Source organism: Ostrinia nubilalis, chromosome 9, assembly GCF_963855985.1.
Source record: "Ostrinia nubilalis chromosome 9, ilOstNubi1.1, whole genome shotgun sequence".
NCBI classification, from domain to species: domain Eukaryota; kingdom Metazoa; phylum Arthropoda; class Insecta; order Lepidoptera; family Crambidae; genus Ostrinia; species Ostrinia nubilalis.
In genome coordinates, this window is record NC_087096.1 from 16,864,661 (window position 1) to 16,892,073 (window position 27,413).

Consider the following 27,413-nt stretch of genomic DNA (forward strand, 5'->3'; position numbering starts at 1 on the left):
CTAAGTCCTCATCTTCAGCCGAACCCAATGGCCGCCGTGCAGGCTGAAGTTGAAGGCGTCTCTGGCCACGCGGGAAGGTACGCAGGTCTTCGCGCACGGAGACACCTCCATTTGCAGCAGCAGCTGGTACAGCACCACCTTCACTTCGCACAGGGCGAACCGTGACCCTGGGACACATTCGGATTATTTATATCACGCTTAATGGACATAAGCTTAAATGATTGCAAGATGTACTTTATAGGCGTGCGCCTATTAGTTGTTAGGTGCGTAAGTTGAGGTAATTTTTTTCGGTAGGTATCCAAATTATTTTTTATATTATCCATCTGCTGGTTGAGAAACTGAAGTCCGTGTATCTTTTTGATGAAAGTGTAAATATGTGGGTAATTACTCTTTTTTTGTATCAACTACCTACCTATGCAATTCCTTGGGCCAGATCCAAAGGGCATGTAGGCAAAAGGGTGTATTTTATGCTTGTTTTCTTCAGAAAATCTTTCGGGATCAAATTTTTCAGGATTAGGAAAATACTTTGGGTCTCGGTGGATTGAGTAAGTCGGGATGATAATTCCTTCACCAGCACGAATCTGGAAATCATAAACGAGAGATTTTTAGCTTTCATAATTAAGTTCAAGCTAAAAATTTCAATTAAGAAACCGAGGTAAAATCATTCCTAATTAGAAAATATCATATTACTTACAATGTAATCCTGTGTAGCCCCGTTGTTTGGTTTTCCCAAGTTGTAGTCTTTTAGGCACACTCTGTCTAACTGCATCGCAGCTGGCCATAGTCTTAGGACTTCTGAAATATCGCAATGTTTTTACTTAAGTTATGAGTATTTTATTACATTATTAATCAAGTACCTAATAAAAGACATAATGGACATAATCTAAGATCGTTTTACATCTGGGGGCACGGCAGTGCCCCCGCCAAGTCGAGCGCGAAGCAAACACTGCCGTACCATCTTTACTGGAACCATTTCGCCGCATTTTCAGGCCCCTATTTGAGAACCTCTGGATAAGACCAGAACGCAGAAATTTTCGTCATCTAGTAAGCTATAATCACATACTTAAAATCCAAAATTTCAAGTCTGTAGGTCATTTAGTTCCGAAGTTAAGCGAAAGCAAAGTTTCGCATTTACGACACTCACTCACTCACTCACTGATGATCATCAAAATAGAACTAGTACTTCCCATAAACTCAGAGAGCTGAAATTTGGTACAGAATTAGGGTTTAATGGCCACATAAAGGGAAAACTATAAAAACTAAGAAAATCGAAGATCTGGAGTAACACCACATTCATAATCAATACTACTCCGGCACCGTGGTGTTCGCCTGTATCGCTCACCGCTAGATGGCGCTAGCACTAGCAAGCGGTGTCCAGATTTTTTTCCTTTCTAGAGCCCCCCGTCGCGTCGATTAAGTTGAATGTTGTGTAATTTGCATTTCGTTGATTTCGTTTATTATATTGTAAGGTTCGCTAAGGTTTTGTTATTAAAACAATTCTCATTCGTTGTCCATTTTAAAGGTCGTTGAGTTTATTTGTGTTTAATATCGTAAAAAAAATCGATAAAACGACGACGTTAAATAATTTTGCCACTTTCTACAAAAATAAGTGAAATCCCACCAAAAACATTCTGTAAAAAACTAGCCAAGTCTCGATGGAGCTGCTTGTTTATCTCTAAAAAGTAATGAAATCTAGACAAAGTCGTGCCAAGTCTATGGTTCCTTACTGCGAGTTCTTTATTATTATAGTTAATGTTGTGTGACTTGGCCGTTGAACAATCTTTATTAAGATAATCATACATAAGTAATATTGAAATACGCAGCTTTATTAAACCTACAATTGACTGGTTATTGTTGAATCAACGTTTTCCAAGTGGCAATTTTCCATCGTCAATGGGTAGCGGTTCTGGCGACAGATTGGTGCAATGGTGTCATGGAGCACCTGGTTTTGTCACCCTTCAACGGCCAAGTCAAACAACATTAACTATAATAATAAAGAACTCGCAGTAAGGAACCATAGACTTGGCACGACTTTGTCTAGATTTCATTACTTTTTAGAGATAAACAAGCAGCTCCATCGAGACTTGGCTAGTTTTTTACAGAATGTTTTTGGTGGGATTACTTTACCTGAAACAAACATGTCCATGTAAACCATATTCTGTATGGTCTTATAGTCGAATTTTCCGCCGTTGTTAACTTCATTGTCTTTGATTTCCGCCAGCAGTTTGTCTTGAACATCTGGGTTGATGGCCAGCTCGTGGAATGCAAACGAAATCGCCGTGGAAACGGTTTCAAATCCAGCGATGAAAAACAGCACGGCTTGGGCGATCAGGTCGTTGTCTGACCATTCTGCAACATTATAAAGTCCAGTTTCAGTTTTCTCATACAATATTTGATAGTCATTTTTAGGTAAAACTGTATCATTTTGTTTACACAGTTTTTCTATTTGTTTATATAATATCAAAAATGGTTACCTCTATTGACTTTCTTCTTCCCAACAGAAGACTCCTCAACAGTTGCAAATCCTGCATCAGCATCATTGTTTTTGTCTTCGTGATCCAGTCTTCCTGTAAAATCAAATTAGGTATTTCCATCACAATACTGGCTGATAAATGACTTCTTCTTATTACAAGCATTTGTGTTTTTCACTACATTAAAGAAGTCATTAAACATATTGAGCATTGAATAAGGCGGCAAATACCTTTTTTGGCTTCCATCAGCAGATGTATCATGTCTGGCCTGATGATGTTATGCACCTCCCTTTCTTGCATTGTGCTAGTGACCATGTTTTTAAAGAAGTTTATGGTAGTGTCACTAAAGATCTTTACATTTAGAGTCTAAAACAATTACAATCTTAACGATGAGCAAAGAAAGAAACACGACAGCTTTCAATCGATTTTATGTCGTATCATTCATTGATTTTGTAACACTGATTAGCACGGGATTGCATTTACCAACGTTTTATTTAGAATAAGTTGAAGTAATTTTAAACTGAGCCACACTTCAGGAGCCCCGGTGCCTAATCTAGTTTTAAAGATTAAATTCGGAGTGATACGAGTACAATTTGGTGTCTGCAATTTCATCTTAATTTCTTAATGCTTAGCTAAAAGCGTACCTACTTACCTTCATAATAGTGGGAATAAGAAAATAACCCAGGAATTTTAGCATTTGCTTACAGCCGAAGTTGAGAGCATTCTTTCCTACATGATAAAACTCGTTGTTAACGTCAGTGTGAGAATTAACTCTAAGCCCAAAAGCACATGAAGCTATGACGTCATTGGCGTAACGACTGGTAAGGTCTTTCACATCAATGTCGATGTAGTTTTCTGTAAATGACATATACACTCGACATCAAATAAATCGCACCTCCCGCGACAAGCACTTTCAAACGTATGCATCCCCACTTCCCACCAATATTGGCACCATTTAAAAGCCTAGTTCTAATCTTCATTTCATTAAAGGAAATGTTTTTACCCCGAAAATGTGTGTTTAGAAGGATCCAGAGCCACTTCTTCAAAAAATAGGTAGTTACGCTAGAGCCAACTTTTGTGGCTATAAAACTGTTAAGTTGGGATTAATAGCTATCCATCTGTTAAAGAGGACACGTGAGATCATTAATTGGTTTTATAACCATAAAAATTGGTGTAGTTAATCCCAGAGGTGAGCCCAAAGTGAGATCTTTTTTCAAGTCACATTTATGGTATATGTTAATCATTTATTAAAAAATTAAATGTATTTTTCTCTGAGGATATTTATCGGGCTTTCAAATAACACCAATATTGTGGGGGCACCATGATTGTGTCAGAAGAAAATCTTTAAAGTTCGCGTCGCGGAAGGTGCGGTTTATTTGATGTTGAGTATAGTAACTTCATTAAAGATATAAAGATTAAGTACCTACTCCGAAAAACTTAATAAAATCGTGTTCTTCTTACCGCCTGATTCCTTAAGTTTTGTTTTCAAAAATTCAACCATTTGGTTGGCAAGTTCCAACATGAAGGGCACCATCAACCTGATCTTGGAGCTGGTGAACGCTGGGCTGAGGGTCGAGCGCATATCTTTCCATTCTTGACCTTTAAAAAATTCAGACATAAAATGAAAATTGAAAAAAGCTATAGACTGTAAAATAACTTGTTTAACCTTTTAAAGTAAACAGGTTTCTCCCAAAGAAAGGATCGTTATTTTCGTCAACCATAGATCTGTGGTCGATGAAGTACTCGAAATCCTTTATGGTTATCTTCTTTATCAGCTCTATGTCTCGTGGTATCAATGTTGGGTTCATCAGTTCCCACCTTCCCACAAATCTACAAATATTTTAGTTATTATTGTCAACATAAAGATAATAATTTGGGCCGACACAAATGTTAGTCTGATATTAAAACAAGATCACTCACTTTTCCTCAGGGAAGGCCTTGTAGATCCGATCCAATTGTTCCACTAAATGCTCCTTTTGTCGGAAGAGTGGTAACTGGTTTCCCAAAAGTGGGATAGGTGGTATATCCTTCACGCCATACCGGGAGAACCTCGAATGTAGCCGTCTGAAGTACAGCCAGAGGGCTGCGAAAATGGTTGCTATCCAAATGTAGAGCAACATATTCTGTAACATGATAGGTACCATTAAACAATCTTAATGGTAGTCAGTTGTGAGTCAAAAATTGAATAAAATCTTTAATTTAATAGAACCATGGGGCTTTGAAATTGCGTCGACTCATTGGGATCAACTAATTTTTAATGAATTACCTCTATGTGGCTTCGCGTGTGGTCGAGTCCGCGCCGCAGTGACCGTGACACTGCGCATGACATAATACTTTGAAGCGACGCGACGTTTATTAAACCTAATTTAGGTGTTTGATAGGAACTCGGCACAGTAGTTGTTAGTGTGGACTTTACCAGGTTAAGTTGATTAATCGTGTTTTAATTACAATGTACCTACGCATAATGCCTTATCAAACAATAATAAAGGGTTTATTTAAAATAATGTATACCTCTTATTTTCTGTTTGATAGCGTCTAGCGTCTGTATTCTCAGAACATTAGCACTGTAGTGGTCGATGAACGCAGTAAATAATATAACATTTATTTCAGTCAGTCAGTCTTATCTAGTGTCAGATAACTGGCGCCCGTCCTTCACGATTTCAGGTTCAGTGCTACACAACAAAGTGTTTCGGAATCGTTTCATCAAATAGATCATTTTATAAGATGGTCTAGAGCTGCAGTCTATGATATTTTCTTTGTTCACCATAAATAAAATGCTGGGATTGGAATGCTGAAAGGATAGTCAAAATACAAAAATACTCGTACACAAAGAATAACAATTGTACAAAATATATTCATAAATTTAATAAATGCCTTGAAATAGAATAACTAAATATACAAATTAAAGCAGTCCTTATAAAATCCAATCGTCCCTTCCTAATCTCTCATCTTCAGCCGGACCCAGAAGCCCCCTTGCAGGGTGAAGGTGAACTTGTCCCTCGCTATGCGGGAGGGCACACAGGTCTGCGCGCACGGAGACACCTCCATTTGCAGCAGCAGCTGGTACAGCATCACCTTCACTTCGCACAGGGCGAACCGCGACCCTGGAATATGACGTTAGCGATCATTCATCAGCACGTCTACTTCTAAACATAAACTTCTTATAAAAGACTCAATGGCATATGATTTATCTTAAACGTTTACATCTTCTAACCGACTGCCACGATCCTGGTGTGATTTCCATACATTTTGACAGAAGTGTCAAAGCCAGATCACGTTAAGGCTCTATTGGAAACGTAATTAAGTTCTCACTCCAAGGCTAAAATAATTTTATGATTCCACCTGCTTCCAACTACAAATTCAACTATCTCATCTTAAAAGTAAAAAGTCGTTTATCACATACAATATAATTAAGTGGTTTTCAAAAATGTATTACCAATGCAATTTCTTGGACCCGCCCCAAAGGGCAAGTATGTGAACGGTTGGATTTTATGTTTGTTCTCTTCAGAAAACCTTTCCGGGTCAAACTTCTCCGGATCAGGGAAATACTTTGGGTCTCGGTGAATTGAGTAAACCGGGATGACGATCACTTCACCAGCGCGAACCTGGAAATATTTTAATACATATTGAATCCACGCTAGAACGTGACTTTCGTATTTCGTCTTAGTTTTCATGGAACCTTTCAAAAATACATAATTACTAAATAAATAAATACACTTACGATGAAATCTTGCGTAGCCTCTTTGCTTGGTCTTCCCAAGTTGTAGTCTTTATGGCACACTCTTTCCAACTGTATCGCAGCTGGCCACATTCTTAAGACCTCTGAAATATTCATCAAAGTATATTTTATTTCTAAACTAATATTATAAATAGGAAAGATTAATTTGATTGTTAGTTTGTTTGCATTGTTTAGGCTCCGAAACTACTGAATCCATTTGAAAAATTATTACACTTTTAGAATCTTAAGTTATTTCTGAAATACTGATGAACGTAGGCATATAACATGAGCAAGAATATTTTCAACAAAATTAGGGAGCCGTATGAAAACTTCGTTAATGTAATGTCTCATTATGTATTTGACCGGCTGGTACGAAGTTCTTCGGTCCAGCTAGTGTATAATAACGACTTGAATCACCCAAGACTTAACTACACTAGTGACTGAGTTTCTTGCGCTGCTTCTTCTCAGCACTGGCCCATTTATTGTACCGGAGCAGTGGTAGGGTTAACACTGGGACATGTAAAAGTACTAAAAAGTACTTTTACATGTCCCAGTGTTAACCCTACCACAAAGCCTATTTGCAAAAAAAAATATTCTACAGAATTTTACACCACATTACCTGAAACGAACATGTCCATGTAAACCATATTCTGAATGGTCTTGTAGTCGAATCTGCCACCGTTTTTAGCTTCATTCTCTTTGATTTCAGCCAGCAGCTTGTCCTGGACATCTGGGTTGAGGGCCAGCTCGTGGAGTGCAAACGACATCGCAGTGGAAGCTGTCTCGAATCCAGCGATGAAGAATAGCACAGCTTGGGCGATCAGGTCGCTGTCGGACCATTCTGTAAATTTACAGGTAAAGTTTTAAGCAATCATAATATTGGTAATAACTAAAATTAAATAAGAAAGTCGTGGGTAACGTAGCAAAGAGCGGTTAAGCCCGTTTGTTGGGATATACTGAATTAAGTCCTAACGAATAACAGTGTAACTGGTTGAGATTGCTTTTTTCCCAACGAGTGACACTGTCACTGGCTAAGTGGCTACAGTGTGACTGCTGGTTGTAGATATAATGTTGAACAGATGTCTCAACGAGTAACAGTGTTATTAAACCCTCAGATTTGAAATTTCACAGAGCTATTTACTAGCAGTATTACCTCTATTGACTTTCTTCTTTCCAACAAAAGACTCCTCAACAGTTGCAAATCCTGCATCAGCGTCATTGCTTTTGTCTTCGTGAACCAGTCTTCCTGCAACATAAAATTATCGTTATCACAAATAATATAACGTGTTATTGGTTGACATTCCTCGGGTTCGAAGAAAGTAAGATCTTTGAGAATGCTTGCTTTGTTGATTTTATAAGTTCTAAAGTTGTACCTTTTTTTGCTTCCATCAGTAAATGTATCATGTCTGGCCTGAAGATGTTATGCACCTCCCTTTCGTGCATTGTATCGGTCACCATGTTTTTGAAGAAGTTCGTGATGGATTCATCAAAGACTTTCAACTTTAGTCTGGGGGCACGGCAGTGCCCCCGCCAAGTCGAGCGCGAAGCAAACACTGCCGTACCATCTTTACTGGAACCATTTCGCCGCATTTTCAGGCCCCTATTTGAGAACCTCTGGATAAGACCAGAACGCAGAAATTTTCGTCATCTAGTAAGCTATAATCACATACTTAAAATCCAAAATTTCAAGTCTGTAGGTCATTTAGTTCCGAAGTTAAGCGAAAGCAAAGTTTCGCATTTACGACACTCACTCACTCACTCACTGATGATCATCAAAATAGAACTAGTACTTCCCATAAACTCAGAGAGCTGAAATTTGGTACAGAATTAGGGTTTAATGGCCACATAAAGGGAAAACTATAAAAACTAAGAAAATCGAAGATCTGGAGTAACACCACATTCATAATCAATACTACTCCGGCACCGTGGTGTTCGCCTGTATCGCTCACCGCTAGATGGCGCTAGCACTAGCAAGCGGTGTCCAGATTTTTTTCCTTTCTAGAGCCCCCCGTCGCGTCGATTAAGTTGAATGTTGTGTAATTTGCATTTCGTTGATTTCGTTTATTATATTGTAAGGTTCGCTAAGGTTTTGTTATTAAAACAATTCTCATTCGTTGTCCATTTTAAAGGTCGTTGAGTTTATTTGTGTTTAATATCGTAAAAAAAATCGATAAAACGACGACGTTAAATAATTTTGCCACTTTCTACAAAAATAAGTGAAATCCCACCAAAAACATTCTGTAAAAAACTAGCCAAGTCTCGATGGAGCTGCTTGTTTATCTCTAAAAAGTAATGAAATCTAGACAAAGTCGTGCCAAGTCTATGGTTCCTTACTGCGAGTTCTTTATTATTATAGTTAATGTTGTGTGACTTGGCCGTTGAACAATCTTTATTAAGATAATCATACATAAGTAATATTGAAATACGCAGCTTTATTAAACCTACAATTGACTGGTTATTGTTGAATCAACGTTTTCCAAGTGGCAATTTTCCATCGTCAATGGGTAGCGGTTCTGGCGACAGATTGGTGCAATGGTGTCATGGAGCACCTGGTTTTGTCACCCTTCAACGGCCAAGTCAAACAACATTAACTATAATAATAAAGAACTCGCAGTAAGGAACCATAGACTTGGCACGACTTTGTCTAGATTTCATTACTTTTTAGAGATAAACAAGCAGCTCCATCGAGACTTGGCTAGTTTTTTACAGAATGTTTTTGGTGGGATTACTTTACCTGAAACAAACATGTCCATGTAAACCATATTCTGTATGGTCTTATAGTCGAATTTTCCGCCGTTGTTAACTTCATTGTCTTTGATTTCCGCCAGCAGTTTGTCTTGAACATCTGGGTTGATGGCCAGCTCGTGGAATGCAAACGAAATCGCCGTGGAAACGGTTTCAAATCCAGCGATGAAAAACAGCACGGCTTGGGCGATCAGGTCGTTGTCTGACCATTCTGCAACATTATAAAGTCCAGTTTCAGTTTTCTCATACAATATTTGATAGTCATTTTTAGGTAAAACTGTATCATTTTGTTTACACAGTTTTTCTATTTGTTTATATAATATCAAAAATGGTTACCTCTATTGACTTTCTTCTTCCCAACAGAAGACTCCTCAACAGTTGCAAATCCTGCATCAGCATCATTGTTTTTGTCTTCGTGATCCAGTCTTCCTGTAAAATCAAATTAGGTATTTCCATCACAATACTGGCTGATAAATGACTTCTTCTTATTACAAGCATTTGTGTTTTTCACTACATTAAAGAAGTCATTAAACATATTGAGCATTGAATAAGGCGGCAAATACCTTTTTTGGCTTCCATCAGCAGATGTATCATGTCTGGCCTGATGATGTTATGCACCTCCCTTTCTTGCATTGTGCTAGTGACCATGTTTTTAAAGAAGTTTATGGTAGTGTCACTAAAGATCTTTACATTTAGAGTCTAAAACAATTACAATCTTAACGATGAGCAAAGAAAGAAACACGACAGCTTTCAATCGATTTTATGTCGTATCATTCATTGATTTTGTAACACTGATTAGCACGGGATTGCATTTACCAACGTTTTATTTAGAATAAGTTGAAGTAATTTTAAACTGAGCCACACTTCAGGAGCCCCGGTGCCTAATCTAGTTTTAAAGATTAAATTCGGAGTGATACGAGTACAATTTGGTGTCTGCAATTTCATCTTAATTTCTTAATGCTTAGCTAAAAGCGTACCTACTTACCTTCATAATAGTGGGAATAAGAAAATAACCCAGGAATTTTAGCATTTGCTTACAGCCGAAGTTGAGAGCATTCTTTCCTACATGATAAAACTCGTTGTTAACGTCAGTGTGAGAATTAACTCTAAGCCCAAAAGCACATGAAGCTATGACGTCATTGGCGTAACGACTGGTAAGGTCTTTCACATCAATGTCGATGTAGTTTTCTGTAAATGACATATACACTCGACATCAAATAAATCGCACCTCCCGCGACAAGCACTTTCAAACGTATGCATCCCCACTTCCCACCAATATTGGCACCATTTAAAAGCCTAGTTCTAATCTTCATTTCATTAAAGGAAATGTTTTTACCCCGAAAATGTGTGTTTAGAAGGATCCAGAGCCACTTCTTCAAAAAATAGGTAGTTACGCTAGAGCCAACTTTTGTGGCTATAAAACTGTTAAGTTGGGATTAATAGCTATCCATCTGTTAAAGAGGACACGTGAGATCATTAATTGGTTTTATAACCATAAAAATTGGTGTAGTTAATCCCAGAGGTGAGCCCAAAGTGAGATCTTTTTTCAAGTCACATTTATGGTATATGTTAATCATTTATTAAAAAATTAAATGTATTTTTCTCTGAGGATATTTATCGGGCTTTCAAATAACACCAATATTGTGGGGGCACCATGATTGTGTCAGAAGAAAATCTTTAAAGTTCGCGTCGCGGAAGGTGCGGTTTATTTGATGTTGAGTATAGTAACTTCATTAAAGATATAAAGATTAAGTACCTACTCCGAAAAACTTAATAAAATCGTGTTCTTCTTACCGCCTGATTCCTTAAGTTTTGTTTTCAAAAATTCAACCATTTGGTTGGCAAGTTCCAACATGAAGGGCACCATCAACCTGATCTTGGAGCTGGTGAACGCTGGGCTGAGGGTCGAGCGCATATCTTTCCATTCTTGACCTTTAAAAAATTCAGACATAAAATGAAAATTGAAAAAAGCTATAGACTGTAAAATAACTTGTTTAACCTTTTAAAGTAAACAGGTTTCTCCCAAAGAAAGGATCGTTATTTTCGTCAACCATAGATCTGTGGTCGATGAAGTACTCGAAATCCTTTATGGTTATCTTCTTTATCAGCTCTATGTCTCGTGGTATCAATGTTGGGTTCATCAGTTCCCACCTTCCCACAAATCTACAAATATTTTAGTTATTATTGTCAACATAAAGATAATAATTTGGGCCGACACAAATGTTAGTCTGATATTAAAACAAGATCACTCACTTTTCCTCAGGGAAGGCCTTGTAGATCCGATCCAATTGTTCCACTAAATGCTCCTTTTGTCGGAAGAGTGGTAACTGGTTTCCCAAAAGTGGGATAGGTGGTATATCCTTCACGCCATACCGGGAGAACCTCGAATGTAGCCGTCTGAAGTACAGCCAGAGGGCTGCGAAAATGGTTGCTATCCAAATGTAGAGCAACATATTCTGTAACATGATAGGTACCATTAAACAATCTTAATGGTAGTCAGTTGTGAGTCAAAAATTGAATAAAATCTTTAATTTAATAGAACCATGGGGCTTTGAAATTGCGTCGACTCATTGGGATCAACTAATTTTTAATGAATTACCTCTATGTGGCTTCGCGTGTGGTCGAGTCCGCGCCGCAGTGACCGTGACACTGCGCATGACATAATACTTTGAAGCGACGCGACGTTTATTAAACCTAATTTAGGTGTTTGATAGGAACTCGGCACAGTAGTTGTTAGTGTGGACTTTACCAGGTTAAGTTGATTAATCGTGTTTTAATTACAATGTACCTACGCATAATGCCTTATCAAACAATAATAAAGGGTTTATTTAAAATAATGTATACCTCTTATTTTCTGTTTGATAGCGTCTAGCGTCTGTATTCTCAGAACATTAGCACTGTAGTGGTCGATGAACGCAGTAAATAATATAACATTTATTTCAGTCAGTCAGTCTTATCTAGTGTCAGATAACTGGCGCCCGTCCTTCACGATTTCAGGTTCAGTGCTACACAACAAAGTGTTTCGGAATCGTTTCATCAAATAGATCATTTTATAAGATGGTCTAGAGCTGCAGTCTATGATATTTTCTTTGTTCACCATAAATAAAATGCTGGGATTGGAATGCTGAAAGGATAGTCAAAATACAAAAATACTCGTACACAAAGAATAACAATTGTACAAAATATATTCATAAATTTAATAAATGCCTTGAAATAGAATAACTAAATATACAAATTAAAGCAGTCCTTATAAAATCCAATCGTCCCTTCCTAATCTCTCATCTTCAGCCGGACCCAGAAGCCCCCTTGCAGGGTGAAGGTGAACTTGTCCCTCGCTATGCGGGAGGGCACACAGGTCTGCGCGCACGGAGACACCTCCATTTGCAGCAGCAGCTGGTACAGCATCACCTTCACTTCGCACAGGGCGAACCGCGACCCTGGAATATGACGTTAGCGATCATTCATCAGCACGTCTACTTCTAAACATAAACTTCTTATAAAAGACTCAATGGCATATGATTTATCTTAAACGTTTACATCTTCTAACCGACTGCCACGATCCTGGTGTGATTTCCATACATTTTGACAGAAGTGTCAAAGCCAGATCACGTTAAGGCTCTATTGGAAACGTAATTAAGTTCTCACTCCAAGGCTAAAATAATTTTATGATTCCACCTGCTTCCAACTACAAATTCAACTATCTCATCTTAAAAGTAAAAAGTCGTTTATCACATACAATATAATTAAGTGGTTTTCAAAAATGTATTACCAATGCAATTTCTTGGACCCGCCCCAAAGGGCAAGTATGTGAACGGTTGGATTTTATGTTTGTTCTCTTCAGAAAACCTTTCCGGGTCAAACTTCTCCGGATCAGGGAAATACTTTGGGTCTCGGTGAATTGAGTAAACCGGGATGACGATCACTTCACCAGCGCGAACCTGGAAATATTTTAATACATATTGAATCCACGCTAGAACGTGACTTTCGTATTTCGTCTTAGTTTTCATGGAACCTTTCAAAAATACATAATTACTAAATAAATAAATACACTTACGATGAAATCTTGCGTAGCCTCTTTGCTTGGTCTTCCCAAGTTGTAGTCTTTATGGCACACTCTTTCCAACTGTATCGCAGCTGGCCACATTCTTAAGACCTCTGAAATATTCATCAAAGTATATTTTATTTCTAAACTAATATTATAAATAGGAAAGATTAATTTGATTGTTAGTTTGTTTGCATTGTTTAGGCTCCGAAACTACTGAATCCATTTGAAAAATTATTACACTTTTAGAATCTTAAGTTATTTCTGAAATACTGATGAACGTAGGCATATAACATGAGCAAGAATATTTTCAACAAAATTAGGGAGCCGTATGAAAACTTCGTTAATGTAATGTCTCATTATGTATTTGACCGGCTGGTACGAAGTTCTTCGGTCCAGCTAGTGTATAATAACGACTTGAATCACCCAAGACTTAACTACACTAGTGACTGAGTTTCTTGCGCTGCTTCTTCTCAGCACTGGCCCATTTATTGTACCGGAGCAGTGGTAGGGTTAACACTGGGACATGTAAAAGTACTAAAAAGTACTTTTACATGTCCCAGTGTTAACCCTACCACAAAGCCTATTTGCAAAAAAAAATATTCTACAGAATTTTACACCACATTACCTGAAACGAACATGTCCATGTAAACCATATTCTGAATGGTCTTGTAGTCGAATCTGCCACCGTTTTTAGCTTCATTCTCTTTGATTTCAGCCAGCAGCTTGTCCTGGACATCTGGGTTGAGGGCCAGCTCGTGGAGTGCAAACGACATCGCAGTGGAAGCTGTCTCGAATCCAGCGATGAAGAATAGCACAGCTTGGGCGATCAGGTCGCTGTCGGACCATTCTGTAAATTTACAGGTAAAGTTTTAAGCAATCATAATATTGGTAATAACTAAAATTAAATAAGAAAGTCGTGGGTAACGTAGCAAAGAGCGGTTAAGCCCGTTTGTTGGGATATACTGAATTAAGTCCTAACGAATAACAGTGTAACTGGTTGAGATTGCTTTTTTCCCAACGAGTGACACTGTCACTGGCTAAGTGGCTACAGTGTGACTGCTGGTTGTAGATATAATGTTGAACAGATGTCTCAACGAGTAACAGTGTTATTAAACCCTCAGATTTGAAATTTCACAGAGCTATTTACTAGCAGTATTACCTCTATTGACTTTCTTCTTTCCAACAAAAGACTCCTCAACAGTTGCAAATCCTGCATCAGCGTCATTGCTTTTGTCTTCGTGAACCAGTCTTCCTGCAACATAAAATTATCGTTATCACAAATAATATAACGTGTTATTGGTTGACATTCCTCGGGTTCGAAGAAAGTAAGATCTTTGAGAATGCTTGCTTTGTTGATTTTATAAGTTCTAAAGTTGTACCTTTTTTTGCTTCCATCAGTAAATGTATCATGTCTGGCCTGAAGATGTTATGCACCTCCCTTTCGTGCATTGTATCGGTCACCATGTTTTTGAAGAAGTTCGTGATGGATTCATCAAAGACTTTCAACTTTAGATGCTAAAACAAGGATTTCAATATTTTTAGGTATTTTTTTTTACGTCAACTTTTAATAACTTAGCAAACAGAAATAACAAAGCAAAAAAGTTTTTTTTAAAAGTCATCCACTGTCATAATGATTTAAATAATTATTTAGGCTGGGTTGCACCATCTTACTTTAACTTTGACAAACGTCAAAAATCTGTCAAACTCCATACAAAATACACCGGTTATCGTTATAGTTAAGGTCAAAGTTAGGTGGTTCAACTCAGCCTTAATGATGCAATATCGCTGATAGTACGATTAGTACTTTGTTTGCTTGGCCTTGAATTACACTTCATAAAGCCTAATTTAATTTTACGATGAGAGCACAATTGAAGAATGTCTAAATTTGTGACGACTATACCTCATAGAAAGAAGAAAGAAAGAAAGCATAGTTTAACTAGCTAGTTGCCGCTTAGTGTCAGTTTCTTAATGCTGAACTAAAACTTACTTTCATAACGCCGGGAATAAGGAAAAATCCTAGAAATTTCAATATTGCTTTATAGCCAAAGTTTAGGGCTTTTTTTCCCACACTATAAAACTCGTTGTTGGGTTCAGCGTGAGAGTTAACTCTAAGCCCAAAAGCACACGAAGCGATGACGTCATTGGCGTAACGAGTGGTGAGGTCTTTCACATCAACGTCGATGTAGTTTTCTGTAAATGACAAATAAAACCTTTATTATACTTCACAAAACAATTAGAAAGAAAATCATTTTACTCGCATGTGATTTCCCGCTTACTCTAGCATTGTAGTGTTACACTACAGCCTACGTACCGTTTGATTCTTTAAGTTGCGCTTTCAAAGTATCTATCATCTGGTTGACGAGTTCCAACATGAAGGGCACCATCAACCTGATCTTGGAGCTGGTGAACGCTGGGCTGAGGGTCGAGCGCATGTCTTTCCATTCTTCACCTTAAAAGAGAACACAAGAATAAAAACAACTTACCATATACATTTTTAGTGCAGTATCTGTAACATTTTCACATATTTTAAAAGCTGTTATATGTTATATAGAGAGTTCGGTATATTGTACCGCTGGGTAAATTGTACCACCCTCATATTTCGTAAAGTATTTATTGAATGTCTGTAATTGCAACACTCAGCGATACACAACTAAATTCAATTAATATCCGCCATGTGGTTTTTGCCGTGACAACGAACACGTGTGTTTTATTTTGAAAAGTATTTTTTCATTGTTTTCAAGTAACTTTTGACAATGCATGTTTAGTTTGTAATTTTGTTAAATTTAATCACAGGATGTTTCTAATATATTATTTAGAAGCGTAAATTAGTCTGGATTACAATTATTTAAAACATTTTTCGGTATTTATAAGCTATATTTTTTACCGATTTTTTAAAAGCACTATCACCTAGTCGGCTAAATTGTACCACATCAAGTTGTATGGAACTTTACCAAAGGATTTTGAAATTTTTTTTAGTAAATCATATTTTGAAGTTATAATAGCGTAGTTATGTTTGACTAACAATAAATGAAAGCAAAAGACTGGCAAAGTAGATTAGGTACAAGTGTGCGTTACGATAATTGGAATTACAAAACTTTTACTCAAAATCGTGATAACGTGTAAAACAATATCGATTGTCTATGTTATTAACTACTGTTCCTTTTCGTTACCTAATTTGTTAAGAATGTATCGTATAATATTTTGCCATAGTTTTTTTATAGGCTTGAAATTTATTGAAATCTCATTTAGTAACCCTGTGGTACAAATTATCGAACCGGTTGGCTAAATTGGACCGAAGCTCTGAACTCGTATTTTGTTGATTTGTGCTAAAAATACAACAATTATGTTGATTAATACCTATGAAATAGTAAGTTGAATAATTTCTCTTTAATATATACCATGAACATTAGCAAAAAACAAAAGAAAACTATGTGTAAAATGGGATTGAAAAAAACTGGTCCAAATTACCGGACTCTCCCTTACTTTACCTTTTAAAGCAAACAAGTTTCTACCAAAGAATGGATCGTTATGTTCGTCAACCACCGATCTGTGGTCAATAAAGTACTCGAAATCTTTGATTGTTATCTTCTTTATCAGCTCGATGTCTCGTGGCATTACCGTTGGATTCGTAAATTCCCACCTTCCCACAAACCTGAAACATTATTCACATTACAGTCACTATTACGTCCTCATGCATGAAACAATGATTGGTACCGACATTATTTTGTTGTCATTTGAAGGTGTTATATCTGTTATTGAGTCTCCCGCTTCTTTATTCAGATACCCTGTATTGTAGCTGTGTTCGGAGCTATATCCCAACAAAAATTATTAGCTATCGACTATTTCATAAATAATAACAAAATACCACTAACTTCTCCTCCGGGAAGGACTTGTAGATCCGGTCCAAATGTTCTATTAGGTGCTCCTTTTGCCTAAGTCCTGGTAGCTGGTTGCCGAAAAATGGGACAGGTGTTATCTCCTTCACGCCATACCGGGTGAACCTCGAGTGTACTCGTCTCAAGTACAGCCAGAGGGCTGCGAAAATGGTTGCTATCCATATGTAGAGCAGCATATTCTGGAACAACAATACACATGATGGCCATGATGAAAAAAATATCCGAGCCGTTGGTAAATCTAGCGCTAGTGAGGTGCGACGGCAACCTTTTAAGCATTAGTTATGTGAATTGTGTCGTAGTATCTAAACATATTTAATCCTACCTCTTTACGCGTGTATTAGTCGTGTCCACACAGCGATGACCGTGACTCTGCGCATGAGTGAGGCCCAATCTGAGCAACTACGCTGTTTTGAAGCGACGTTTATTAACTAATTTACGTTTTTGGAGATAAATAACAAAGAGCTGTGTGTTATGGTCCAGTTAGCTCGTTTTAAAGTTGTTATTGTCAGTATTTGGGAGTGTATATTTGGTGAGGACTCTACTTAGTTGGACAGTTCATGAAAATTTGAATTAGAATAATAAATGTTTAATTATTTCATTTTCACCCTGGCCTATTGTAATTAGTTAGGTAAGTATGACAAAGTATTTTATAATAATTATACTTAGATAAAACGATTAACTAATCGACTATTTATACATAAATTAGAGGTCACTTTTAATAAAAGTCAGAACAAAATAAGATACACGCGTTGCCTGTCACTGTTAAGGATTTATTTATGCAAAATATGTTATCAAACAACAGCGTAGGGTTTATTTATAAACAAACTTTGATACATACTTGTTATTTTCTGTGTGATAACGCCTGGCGTCTGTGTAGACCGCGCACTGGCACTGTAGTGTCGATGAATGTAGTACAATATTTATTTACTCAATCTAATCTAGTGCCAGATAACTGATGCCAAATTAAGGTACATAGTTCTTCCATTTCAGGTTTATTTCATAAAAATGTTTGTTTATTACAATAATTCGGAATCGTTTCATCATAATTCATAGTAATTTCCACTTAAGTATAATCTTTATTTAGGAGAATCTTCTGGAAGGCAAGTAATCCTTATAATATCAACATAGTAAGTACATACATTGCATTTGCAATATTCTCTTTCTGTTTTTGGTCATCTTGCTGCTACAGACCCCGCCCCCCTTGTAACATCTCCCTTTAGTTTCTGTGATCTGTGCGGTAACCCCGTTGTGTATTAACCTTCAACTACTCGCTGCTTACTCGTTGCGACTATCTGGTGAAGGTCGCGGGAGGCGCCTGGATGCGTTGTGGAACTGGCCTTTGTCCAGGAGAGGACGCTTTTGGGTTAAAAAGGAGTCCTCAAACATGTTTAAATAGTGTATAAACGTTACGTGACTCGAATGTTGATTGTCATAAAACGCTACTTATAAATATATTCACGTATCGACTTTTAATTGCAAATATGACATACATAGTGACAAGCGTCTCATCATGCATTAGAGCAAGTATTTATAGCTTCATCCTTATCCACGTGACAATAAGAATGAAGCATTCAAAGGCTAATAAAGTTTCAAGAAGGCTTGAATTTATTCATACAGCATAATGTTGTTAAATGCTGGTATAATAAGGTCCTAATCTTGAGGTAGACATCCACGCGTAGTTTGTCGACACACGAGTGCCAATATCAGCTGGCGTTAAAAACACGTGAATGGAAGGATACAACCATACTCCATTTGAGATTCAAGAGCAGGCGCCTACAAGTGTTGTGCCATTCTATGTTGTAGGAAAATCGCACGATTTGTCAATTCACGAACGGCGGTAGCGAAGCATATTCAGATACCACATACTGACGTATCTCTATCCTTGTTTAGTTATATAATTTAAAAACGATCCATTGCCATTTATTTTATTTATGTAGTTGCAGAAAAAGCGACATTGCAACAAAAATGTATAGTCTGATGGGCAGTCTGTACTTTGCTATTTTGTCATTTAAAAGGAAAATTTATTAAAGTCTGAATTGCTCCTATTTATCTACAGTCTTTTGACAATTTGTGTTTTACAGATTTAAAAAGTAGAGTTTGTGAATAGATTATCGTCTTTTGTAAAATAACGAATCACGGAATTTGCCAACAACAACTACACTAGGTACTTGATAAGTATGTTTGGTTTTAATCTAATGTTTATAAAATTTAAATGTTTTATCACCTCAGTCCCTCGCCGTACACAGGCGTCGTAAAACGTGCTTCTGTGATTGATTAATCGTAATGTGAGTAAATAAAATAATACATTAGCAGGATGTTCGCGTTTTTGTGCGTAATACTGGTAGTACTTACTATTACTTATTCTTTGAGACTACGCAGTGACCATATGATCAATGTCCATAAAAGGTGGTCTGTCGCTTATTGAATAGAACTTTAGTTTTTGCAGACAGGTTAAAAATCCCTATCTCTTCGATACCTATAATATATCGTATCTAATTTGGGATGTAATAGTATGTACAGACAGCATTTTTGTCTCCAAAAAAATCTCAGTTTCCTTGTCCTACGTCGGTCTTAAGAGGTGTAACATTATAAAGTTTTACCAAATCCATCCAATTGTTTATCTCTCTCTACTTGAAAAAAATGTGTACCTATGTTTTTCTATTTTCGTTCACAGAACATGCTTCTTATACTAATATGGAGCGTCGTGGCCCTGGCGGCGTTCTACCTGTACTACCGCCAACTATACTCAAGCCTCCGGCAGCGTGGGCTCAAGCACTTCACGCCGGTCCCACTGCTGGGCAACATGGCCGGCATGACGCTGAGATACGAACACTTCTCAGACTACCTGAAGAGGCTCTATGATAGCTTTCCCGAAGAGAGGTTCGTGATAAATGTCTAGTGTTTGTATTTAGGTATAGTAAAAACAATAAGTATAATAAGTCTGCTGATAATATGTAGTACATATAATATGTAGACTGAGTTGCACCACCTAACTTTGTCAGTAACTATAACGATAACCAGTGCTTTTTGTATGGAGTTTGACAGATTTTTTACGTTTGTAAGTCTAAGTAAGATGGTGCAACCCAGCCATAGTGTTTTTAAGTATTTACATCTTTATTTATACGCAGAGTCACGGACGTTTATCTCTTTTTGTTCATTTAAATTAACGTTCTATCTAGTATTTATTTATAAGTTTGTTTATTCGCTATCTAGGTACCTATCATAATACAACGTTGTTTTAGTTGTAAACCTACTCTATAAGTAAAAACAAATAAATAGCAGGTTACTATTCTGAGACAACTACCTACTACTTACTCACCAAAAACTTAACCATTGAGGGCTTATTGAGCTCTGTAAGATAATACAGAAGACAGAACATTTGATAGACATGTGCGTTATTAATTGACAATGCCTTTAAATGCGTGTCACGTGATCCATCTACCATCCAACTTAGGTATGTCTTTAGTTGTATTTCATACCACTTTTTGGCGGTCAAGCTGTTGATCTTATCCCAATGCATTCTATTCTACGGCTGTGGGAACGAGTGGTGGGAATAGTCCAGTTCATACCACTTTTTGCCCCGAACAATGATTTATTGAACATTGACCTTTACCTCGTTGTGCATAAAGGTTCGTCGGCAACTTCGAGTTCACCAACCCGCTGGTGGTGATCCGCGACCTGGAGCTGGCCAAGAAGGTGACCATCAAGGACTTCGAGCACTTCCTCGACCACCGCACAGTGGTGGACGACAAGCTCGATCCGTTTTGGGGAAGGAATCTGTTCTCGTTGAAAGGTAAATTAGGCCTGGTTTCCACCAAGGCGGACCAAAGCAGAGAATCGTTTTTAATAACCAATCAGATTACATTATTTCCACTTCTCCGCTCCGCTTTGGTGGAAAATAGGCCTTATTATACCTATCAAAGGCATTTAAGGAAATTATTTTAACAATCAAATCCACTAAGCAATCATCACGAAACACATAATGGTGGACTGGTAGAGAATGCTCGTTGTTGTTTTTATAATTACAAACAAACGTTGAACATGCGATTTCTTTTTTTTTTCAATTCTGGTCATTAGCTACGAGTAGGTATGTATGTATTTTCGTGTCGTACTCTGACAGGTAGCCCTATTGCCCTTATTCTCAATGTTGTAACTATAGCTGCGCGTGCATCTGTGCATTATTTAACCTTTAGACACGCCCTTTTTCAGTACAATTAAATATCAAAAATTAAAGGATTCTTTATACCCAATTCCAGGTTATTGCGTTTTTTTTTTATGCTAGACAAGGCAGGTATTTGACCGCAATCTTACCTGGTGTTAAGTAAGATGCAGTCTAGGATAGTACATTTACTCATAAAATATCACATTTTGTGCCTATATTATTAATATTTACAGGTGACGAATGGCGTAACATGCGCGCGACCCTAAGCCCGGCGTTCACCAGCTCCAAGATCCGCCTGATGATTCCCTTCATGGTGGAGGTGGGGAATCAGATGATCAGCTGCCTCAAGAAGCAGATTCAGGAGTCTGGAAGTACGTAGTAGCATGCTATAGGAGGTAAAAGACATCAACATCGTCGTCATAATTTCAGCCATAGGACGTCCACTGCTGAACATAGGTCTCCCTCAATGGCTTCCACATCGCACGGTTGGTAACGGCCTACATCCAGTGCCTTCCTGCTACCTTCATCAGGTCATCGGTCCACCTTGTGGGTGGACGTCCTACGCTGCGTTTAAAAGACATATATCATAGAAATATTAACAGGAATAAAAAATTATAGATTTATTTTTTCTTGAGTTCACATTGTATTTTAATCGTTCTAGCAAATCGCTAAATACTAGTGCTGCAGTGTGTAGATATCAGTTGGGTGTCAATTGCCTTAATGATATTATCTTCTTAATATTTCTATTATCTAGTACTTAGGTATTTTTTTGTAATCTAATAAATATAATCGTAATATAAAGATATTGTAGAGTGACTACGACATTTTTATTAATAGAATCGCTGCGAATTTGATTAAAAAATCGTGTAGTTTAATTAATAATATTATATTACCTTCTATTCCAATGATAGGGACAGAATTTAATAGTAGCAAATAAGTAAGCTTTATTTTTGGTTGGTGAAGACTACTTTAATAGGTAGGCCTAATAAGACCAGTTACCATCCAATGTCATGGCCAAGGTTACTGCGATCAGTTTGGACATGCCGGCACATAATGGACGCCTTATTATGCGTAACATACCTTTAAATCTGTTTACGTTAGATGTAAAAAAATATTCATCACTATTTTTCAAAACCCCATAACTCTAAACATTGCCAGTGATTTTAGAAACGGCTATTAGGTTCGTTCTTTAGTTCGTTTCAGCCGAATGACGTCGACTGCTGGACAAAGGCCTCCCCCAAGGATTTCCACAAAGACCAGTCCTGTGCCGCCCGCATCCAGACACCTCCCGCAACCTTCACCAGATCGTCGGTCCACCTAGTGGAAGGCCAGCCCACACTACGTCTTTCGTTTCGTGGTCGCCACTCGAGAACTTTTCTGTCCCAGCGGCCATCACTGCAATGCGAGCTATACGCCCCGCCCACTGCCACTTGATTTTAGCGATTCTGCGGGCTATGTCAGTCACTTTGGTCTCTATTGGCTATTAGGTTAAAATTATTCAAACCAAAACATTTATAAATCCCTAGTGTAAAAGCACAGTAGATAAATCAAACAGTACGGAAGCTTCATACAAACGCTCGAAATCAGACTCACGCACACAGACGCACGCTTTACACGAGCCTCGCAGTCCATTCATCGCGAGTGTCGCGCGCGTTGTGTTTTTAATAATAATTTTATTGCATGCACTGTCCGCTGTATTTTTAAAAACATGCCACGAGTGTATTGCGTAGTATAAGGCTGCTTAAACTCGGCATTTTCAAAACCAGAACTTTCATTTTTTAAACTTCGTAATAATTCTGAATTGTAAAAATGATTAAATATTACTTTTTAAATAAAGTGCTTACATCTGATTTTGTAATAGTTCTTATTAAATTACGTAATTACGCTTTTTAACACTTTTTTGCAGTGTTCTATTTGATAAAGTAATTTGCTCCGCACGCTTTTGTAGGTACCTACTAATGAACTGTATTTAAAATGAGGCAATAGGTATGTGAAAGTAAGTATCCGGTATTTTATTTATGGCTGACAATAGTGACTGAGTTTCTTGCGCTGCTTCTTCTCAGCACTGGCCCATTTATTGTCCCGAAGCAGTGGTAGGGTTAATATTGTGACGTGTAAAAGCGCTTTTTTAAAGCCTATTTGCAAAAATAAATGAATTTTATGATTTTTTTATGAATTTTATGAGAATAGATCTTCTACCGGCCTCTAATAATACTTAATCAATTTATTCGATTATGTATTCGAACATTATAGAACCTAATTAACGTTTTATTTTTTTTGTTGACTACTTAGTCAATTAATTTATTCCATTAGGTATTTGATAATTAAAAAACCTAAATAAACATTTTAATAAATAAGTAAGTAAGAACCTTATTATTTTATAAAGATTAAGAGTGCCAACCCTAACACTCAGTTGAAGTGTAGGTATTTAACTCGCCGAAAGGGCTAAGTTTCCGTACTGCTTTAGCTCTTAAATATACTGTGGTAAAAGTATTCTTTGCAAGCCAAAGTTAATAACATGATTTTATGAAAAAGCATTTTTTGAGGTTTTTCTCCCAACCCACAGCAAGTTCAATCGAAGTAGAAGCCAAAGACCTGACGTCGCGCTACGCCAACGACGTGATCGCGTCGTGCGCCTTCGGGCTGAAGGTGGACTCGCAGGCGCAGCAGGACAACGAGTTCTACAAGATGGGCAAGGAGGCCTCCACCTTCAAGTTCAGACAGATATTAGTTTTCTTCGGGTACAATTCCTTCCCGAAACTCATGTCGGTAAGTCATTTTTAAATCAATGTAAGGTAACGCCTATAAATGTAATGTAATAAGTACGAGAAGGGCAACTTGTTCTACGCTATGGACAAAGAGGCCACCACCTTCAAGTTCAGACAGATACTTCGATATTTCCGCAGTCCGTTCTGCAAACAAAAAAGTAAATTTTATGCAGTTTGGTTTTCAACTGAAACGAAAATGCAGTTAGATAGTTATTAACCTTTAGTTCAGTTCAAGTTTAGGCCGAGTTGCACCACCTAACTTTAACTGTAACTATGACGATAACCGGTGCATTTTGTAAGGGATTGACAGATTTTTGACGTTTGTCAAAGTTAAAGTAACATGGTGCAACCCAGCCTTAGTCAATGATTGTTAATGTGTTAGAAGGTTTTTTTATTAGTCTACTCTTGTTGGTTGTCTAAATTAACAAATAAAGTATAACGTTTTGCTTTCAGAAACTGAAAATAACAGTATTCAGCCACAGGACGATGGTGTTCTTCAGGTCGCTGATATCGGGCACTATGCGCGAGCGAGAGGACAAGAACATCGTGCGCCCGGACATGATCCATCTCTTGCTGGAAGCTAAGAAAGGTAGTCTCCCCTCCACAGGTTGAGTGAAAGAGATCGCTGTTGGCAAAGAAGAGTGGCACTTTCAAATCATTTCATTGATACCAACATTTTTCGTCTGCTTTGCCTATAGTCTGGTCCGGGAGCACGTAGAATTTTGTCCAATGACCCCAAGCTACCCATCCTTATCGCTCGCGCGTAATTATATTGCTGTCGCGACTGTGGGACGGGCGCCCGCAGTGAGTGTGCGAGCGCGACAGCAACATAATTACGTGCGAGCGATAAGGATGGGTAGCTTGGGGTCATTGGACAAAATTCTACGTGCTCCCGGACCAGACTATAGATAGGCAATGGTAGGATGATTAAAATCAAAATGGAGAATAAGCACTAAAGTGTAGGTACTGACTGATAAAATTGCCTCACCTATTACCTGCCAATGTAAATAAAATAAATTAAGTGGCTTTTAATGCATAATCAGTTTCAGATTGATCGATTAACTATTCGAGCACTTGATAGAAAGTGATACGAGTAAATATTTATTGTTATCAACAATCGATTTTTTAATTAACGCTGTATTTATATGCTTCATTAATCTGTTAAAACTTTACACAAATTACCATGATCATAAAAAGGACTAAAATTAACATAAAGACAGACAGAGAGTTTAAGATTTCGCTCTTATCATACATTTTTCTCTTCGCAGGAAAGTTGACACACGACGACAAAGTGAAAGACACAGATGCTGGATTCGCGACAGTAGAGGAGTCAGCAGTGGGCAAGGCGAAGCCTAAAGTTGGTAAGAACTCATTGTCTTATCATCATCTAGAATCACTGAACACTTTCTTTCGTTTCAGATAAATGATGTCCACTGCTGGACAAAGGCCTCCCCCATGGATTTCCATATGACCGGTCCTGCGCTGTCCGCATCCATGTATTTTCCGGTTGCAAATACAAATTGCAGTCGTGGTCCATTATAGGTGGATTCGACCAAACAAGAGTAGACCAAACAAGATAAACTTGTAATTTTGACATAAATTTCCCATAGTGACAATGTGCCTGTTATACCAGGAGTTATTCTCAAATAACAATTCATAATCTATCGTGATTTTAAAACTTACACACGTAGTAAAGATGAATTATGTAGTGTTAGTCAATAGTGTTATTAAAATATACACCTAAATAGAATTTGTTAGTTGTGTTGTTTATAATAGGAAGTAATCTTTGGAATTACCGAACCGATGATTTTTTTACCAGTAACAAGCTAGATTGTTCCTGACCCAATCCACTCGGGCAGAAGCTATCAATAATAGTCCAGTCAAATTAGACATGAGGAAAACACTTTTTTGACTCTTCGGATCATCGAATCTCAGAAACGCTGACTCTTAGGAGAAAGTGTAATTATAGACAATTTTGATAGATAATTGTATGGTCTTAAACCTTATCATACATATTTTTGTAATAAAACTTACCATCTGGCTGAAAATCTCAAAAACCCGTATTTTTTAAGTTTAACCTTGAATTATTTTTTTTTAGCACATGTCGAATCGATGGGGACTTTTCACAGTTAATTCATAATGGTGCTCCGTACATTCGTACCAATTTTCAGCTGTATGCGAATTATTGCAGGGTTCATGTCTAATTTGACTGGACTATAATACCATTATTTCGTCCCAGACTGGTCTCAAGACGACCTCATAGCTCAGACCATGGTCTTCCTCATCGGAGGCTTCGAGACCGTGTCCTCGAGCATGGCCTTCGCACTTCACGAGCTGGCCATCAACCCAGATATCCAGGAGCGGCTGGTGAAGGAAATTAAGGAGTACAACGCCAAGAACGGAGGGAAACTCGACTTCAACGATCTGCAGAAGATGCCCTATATGGATATGGTGGTGTCAGGTCTGTAGATCAAAATATTTTAATGATTTTTTTTATCCACAACGAGGAAGCTCTTCCTTTCCTTCTTAAGTACATACGTATTTATACGTATGTACAACAAAGTTCACGTAAGTACAGGTTTGTTAGGACGGTTCCCGCAGAAGTACATCTGCTTTTTCTGGCTATTGGACAACTTGTAAATTATCTACCTACATAAAATTTGTTAATTTCTCATGTAAGTGACTGTAATGTTTTTAATCAAAAATAAATGTTCTTGAAACCTATACTCGACTCGTACAATGGTAATATTATAAACATTTGTAGTACAGTAACTACACTTTACCTTACATTTTTTATTTATTTAAAAAAAATAAAAGGAAAAAGAAGCTCAAACAAATCATTATAGTAATTCCAGATTTGAAATTAATTATTTCTAAGCGGCCGCGCACGGCACAGTTAGATTCCTTGACTGCGCGATACTGGCCACCAAGAAAATGCGTACTTTTTTCATTTAGTTTTCGCTTTTCTGTTGTTTTTCTTTTGACACGACTAGACTGTCGAATTTTCGCGACATGATTTTGTTATTTGTTGAAAATCATTTAAGATTTACGAGAACGATTTTAATGGAATGATTTTTCTTCAGAGCTGATGAGGATGTGGGGCCCCGGCTTCATGGTGGACCGGATCTGCATCAAGGACTACAACTTGGGGAAACCTAACAAAAACTCCACTGATGATTATATCGTAAGTGTTTATTAGGTATCTACTTACATACGTAGAAATTTTATAAATACTTATTTTATTCCAAAATGCTTGACGGTTGTCTAGTTAAGGGCAAAGAAAGACTTCTTAGGCTGAGTTGCACCACTTAACTTTGACGTAACTTTAACGATAACCGGTGTTTTTGTAAGGAGTTTGACAGATTTTTGACGTTTGTCAAAGTCAAAGTAAGATGGTGCAATCCAGCCTTAGCCTAGGCGCAGACCACCGACTTTTAGTTGGCCGATAGTTGGACCCAATTCTAATTTGTATGAAGAATCGGCCGATTCCAAATCGGTGTAATGTGCGCACTTTCATACATCTCCGTACTGATCAACAACCCGGTCCAACTATTGGCCAACTTAAAATCAGTAGTCTGCGCTTAGGTTTAAAGTTTTCTTTTAAAACA

At 37.6% G+C, this 27,413-nt stretch overlaps 2 protein-coding genes across 3 annotated transcripts in view; one reads left to right on the top strand and one right to left on the bottom strand.

Moving 5' to 3' along the window:
- LOC135074873 (uncharacterized) lies at positions 1-17,817 on the bottom strand. Its single transcript, XM_063969255.1, has 38 exons — positions 17,714-17,817; positions 16,852-17,054; positions 16,468-16,631; positions 15,291-15,428; positions 14,967-15,169; positions 14,359-14,494; positions 14,139-14,231; positions 13,605-13,826; positions 12,989-13,089; positions 12,704-12,872; positions 12,207-12,371; positions 11,779-11,880; positions 11,534-11,583; positions 11,188-11,390; positions 10,934-11,097; positions 10,729-10,866; positions 9,920-10,122; positions 9,498-9,633; positions 9,271-9,363; positions 8,924-9,145; positions 7,563-7,742; positions 7,343-7,435; positions 6,809-7,030; positions 6,193-6,293; positions 5,908-6,076; positions 5,411-5,575; positions 4,983-5,084; positions 4,738-4,787; positions 4,392-4,594; positions 4,138-4,301; positions 3,933-4,070; positions 3,124-3,326; positions 2,702-2,837; positions 2,475-2,567; positions 2,128-2,349; positions 695-795; positions 413-581; positions 1-167 (listed from the first exon to the last, which is right to left on the bottom strand). The coding sequence occupies exons 2-38, from the start codon at positions 17,049-17,051 to the stop codon at positions 1-3; spliced, it is 5,580 nt and encodes a 1,859-aa protein (XP_063825325.1). The 5' UTR covers positions 17,052-17,054; positions 17,714-17,817.
- LOC135074750 (cytochrome P450 9e2-like) overlaps positions 17,242-27,413 on the top strand; it is a 12,908-nt gene continuing 2,736 nt past the window's right edge. The window contains exons 1-9 of one of the 2 annotated variants that reach the window (XM_063969121.1): positions 17,242-17,503; positions 19,550-19,755; positions 20,505-20,668; positions 21,271-21,408; positions 23,604-23,806; positions 24,259-24,394; positions 25,074-25,166; positions 26,045-26,266; positions 26,889-26,989. In XM_063969121.1, coding sequence (XP_063825191.1) covers positions 19,553-19,755; positions 20,505-20,668; positions 21,271-21,408; positions 23,604-23,806; positions 24,259-24,394; positions 25,074-25,166; positions 26,045-26,266; positions 26,889-26,989 — 1,260 coding nt within the window. In that variant the 5' untranslated portion in view covers positions 17,242-17,503; positions 19,550-19,552. Of the gene's footprint in view, positions 17,504-19,103; positions 19,161-19,549; positions 19,756-20,504; positions 20,669-21,270; positions 21,409-23,603; positions 23,807-24,258; positions 24,395-25,073; positions 25,167-26,044; positions 26,267-26,888; positions 26,990-27,413 lie in introns of those variants that run through there. The other variant, XM_063969120.1, reaches the window with a different exon arrangement.

Coding starts and splice junctions, on each gene's coding strand:
- LOC135074873 (XM_063969255.1), bottom strand. CDS start 17,051: ATGCTGCTCTACATATGGATAGCAACCATTTTCGCAGCCCTCTGGCTG. Junction 9,634..9,919: donor TTATTCCCACTATTATGAAG/GTAAGTAGGTAC, acceptor TAATTGTTTTAG/ACTCTAAATGTAAAGATCTT. Junction 4,071..4,137: donor AAACCTGTTTACTTTAAAAG/GTTAAACAAGTT, acceptor AATTTTTTAAAG/GTCAAGAATGGAAAGATATG.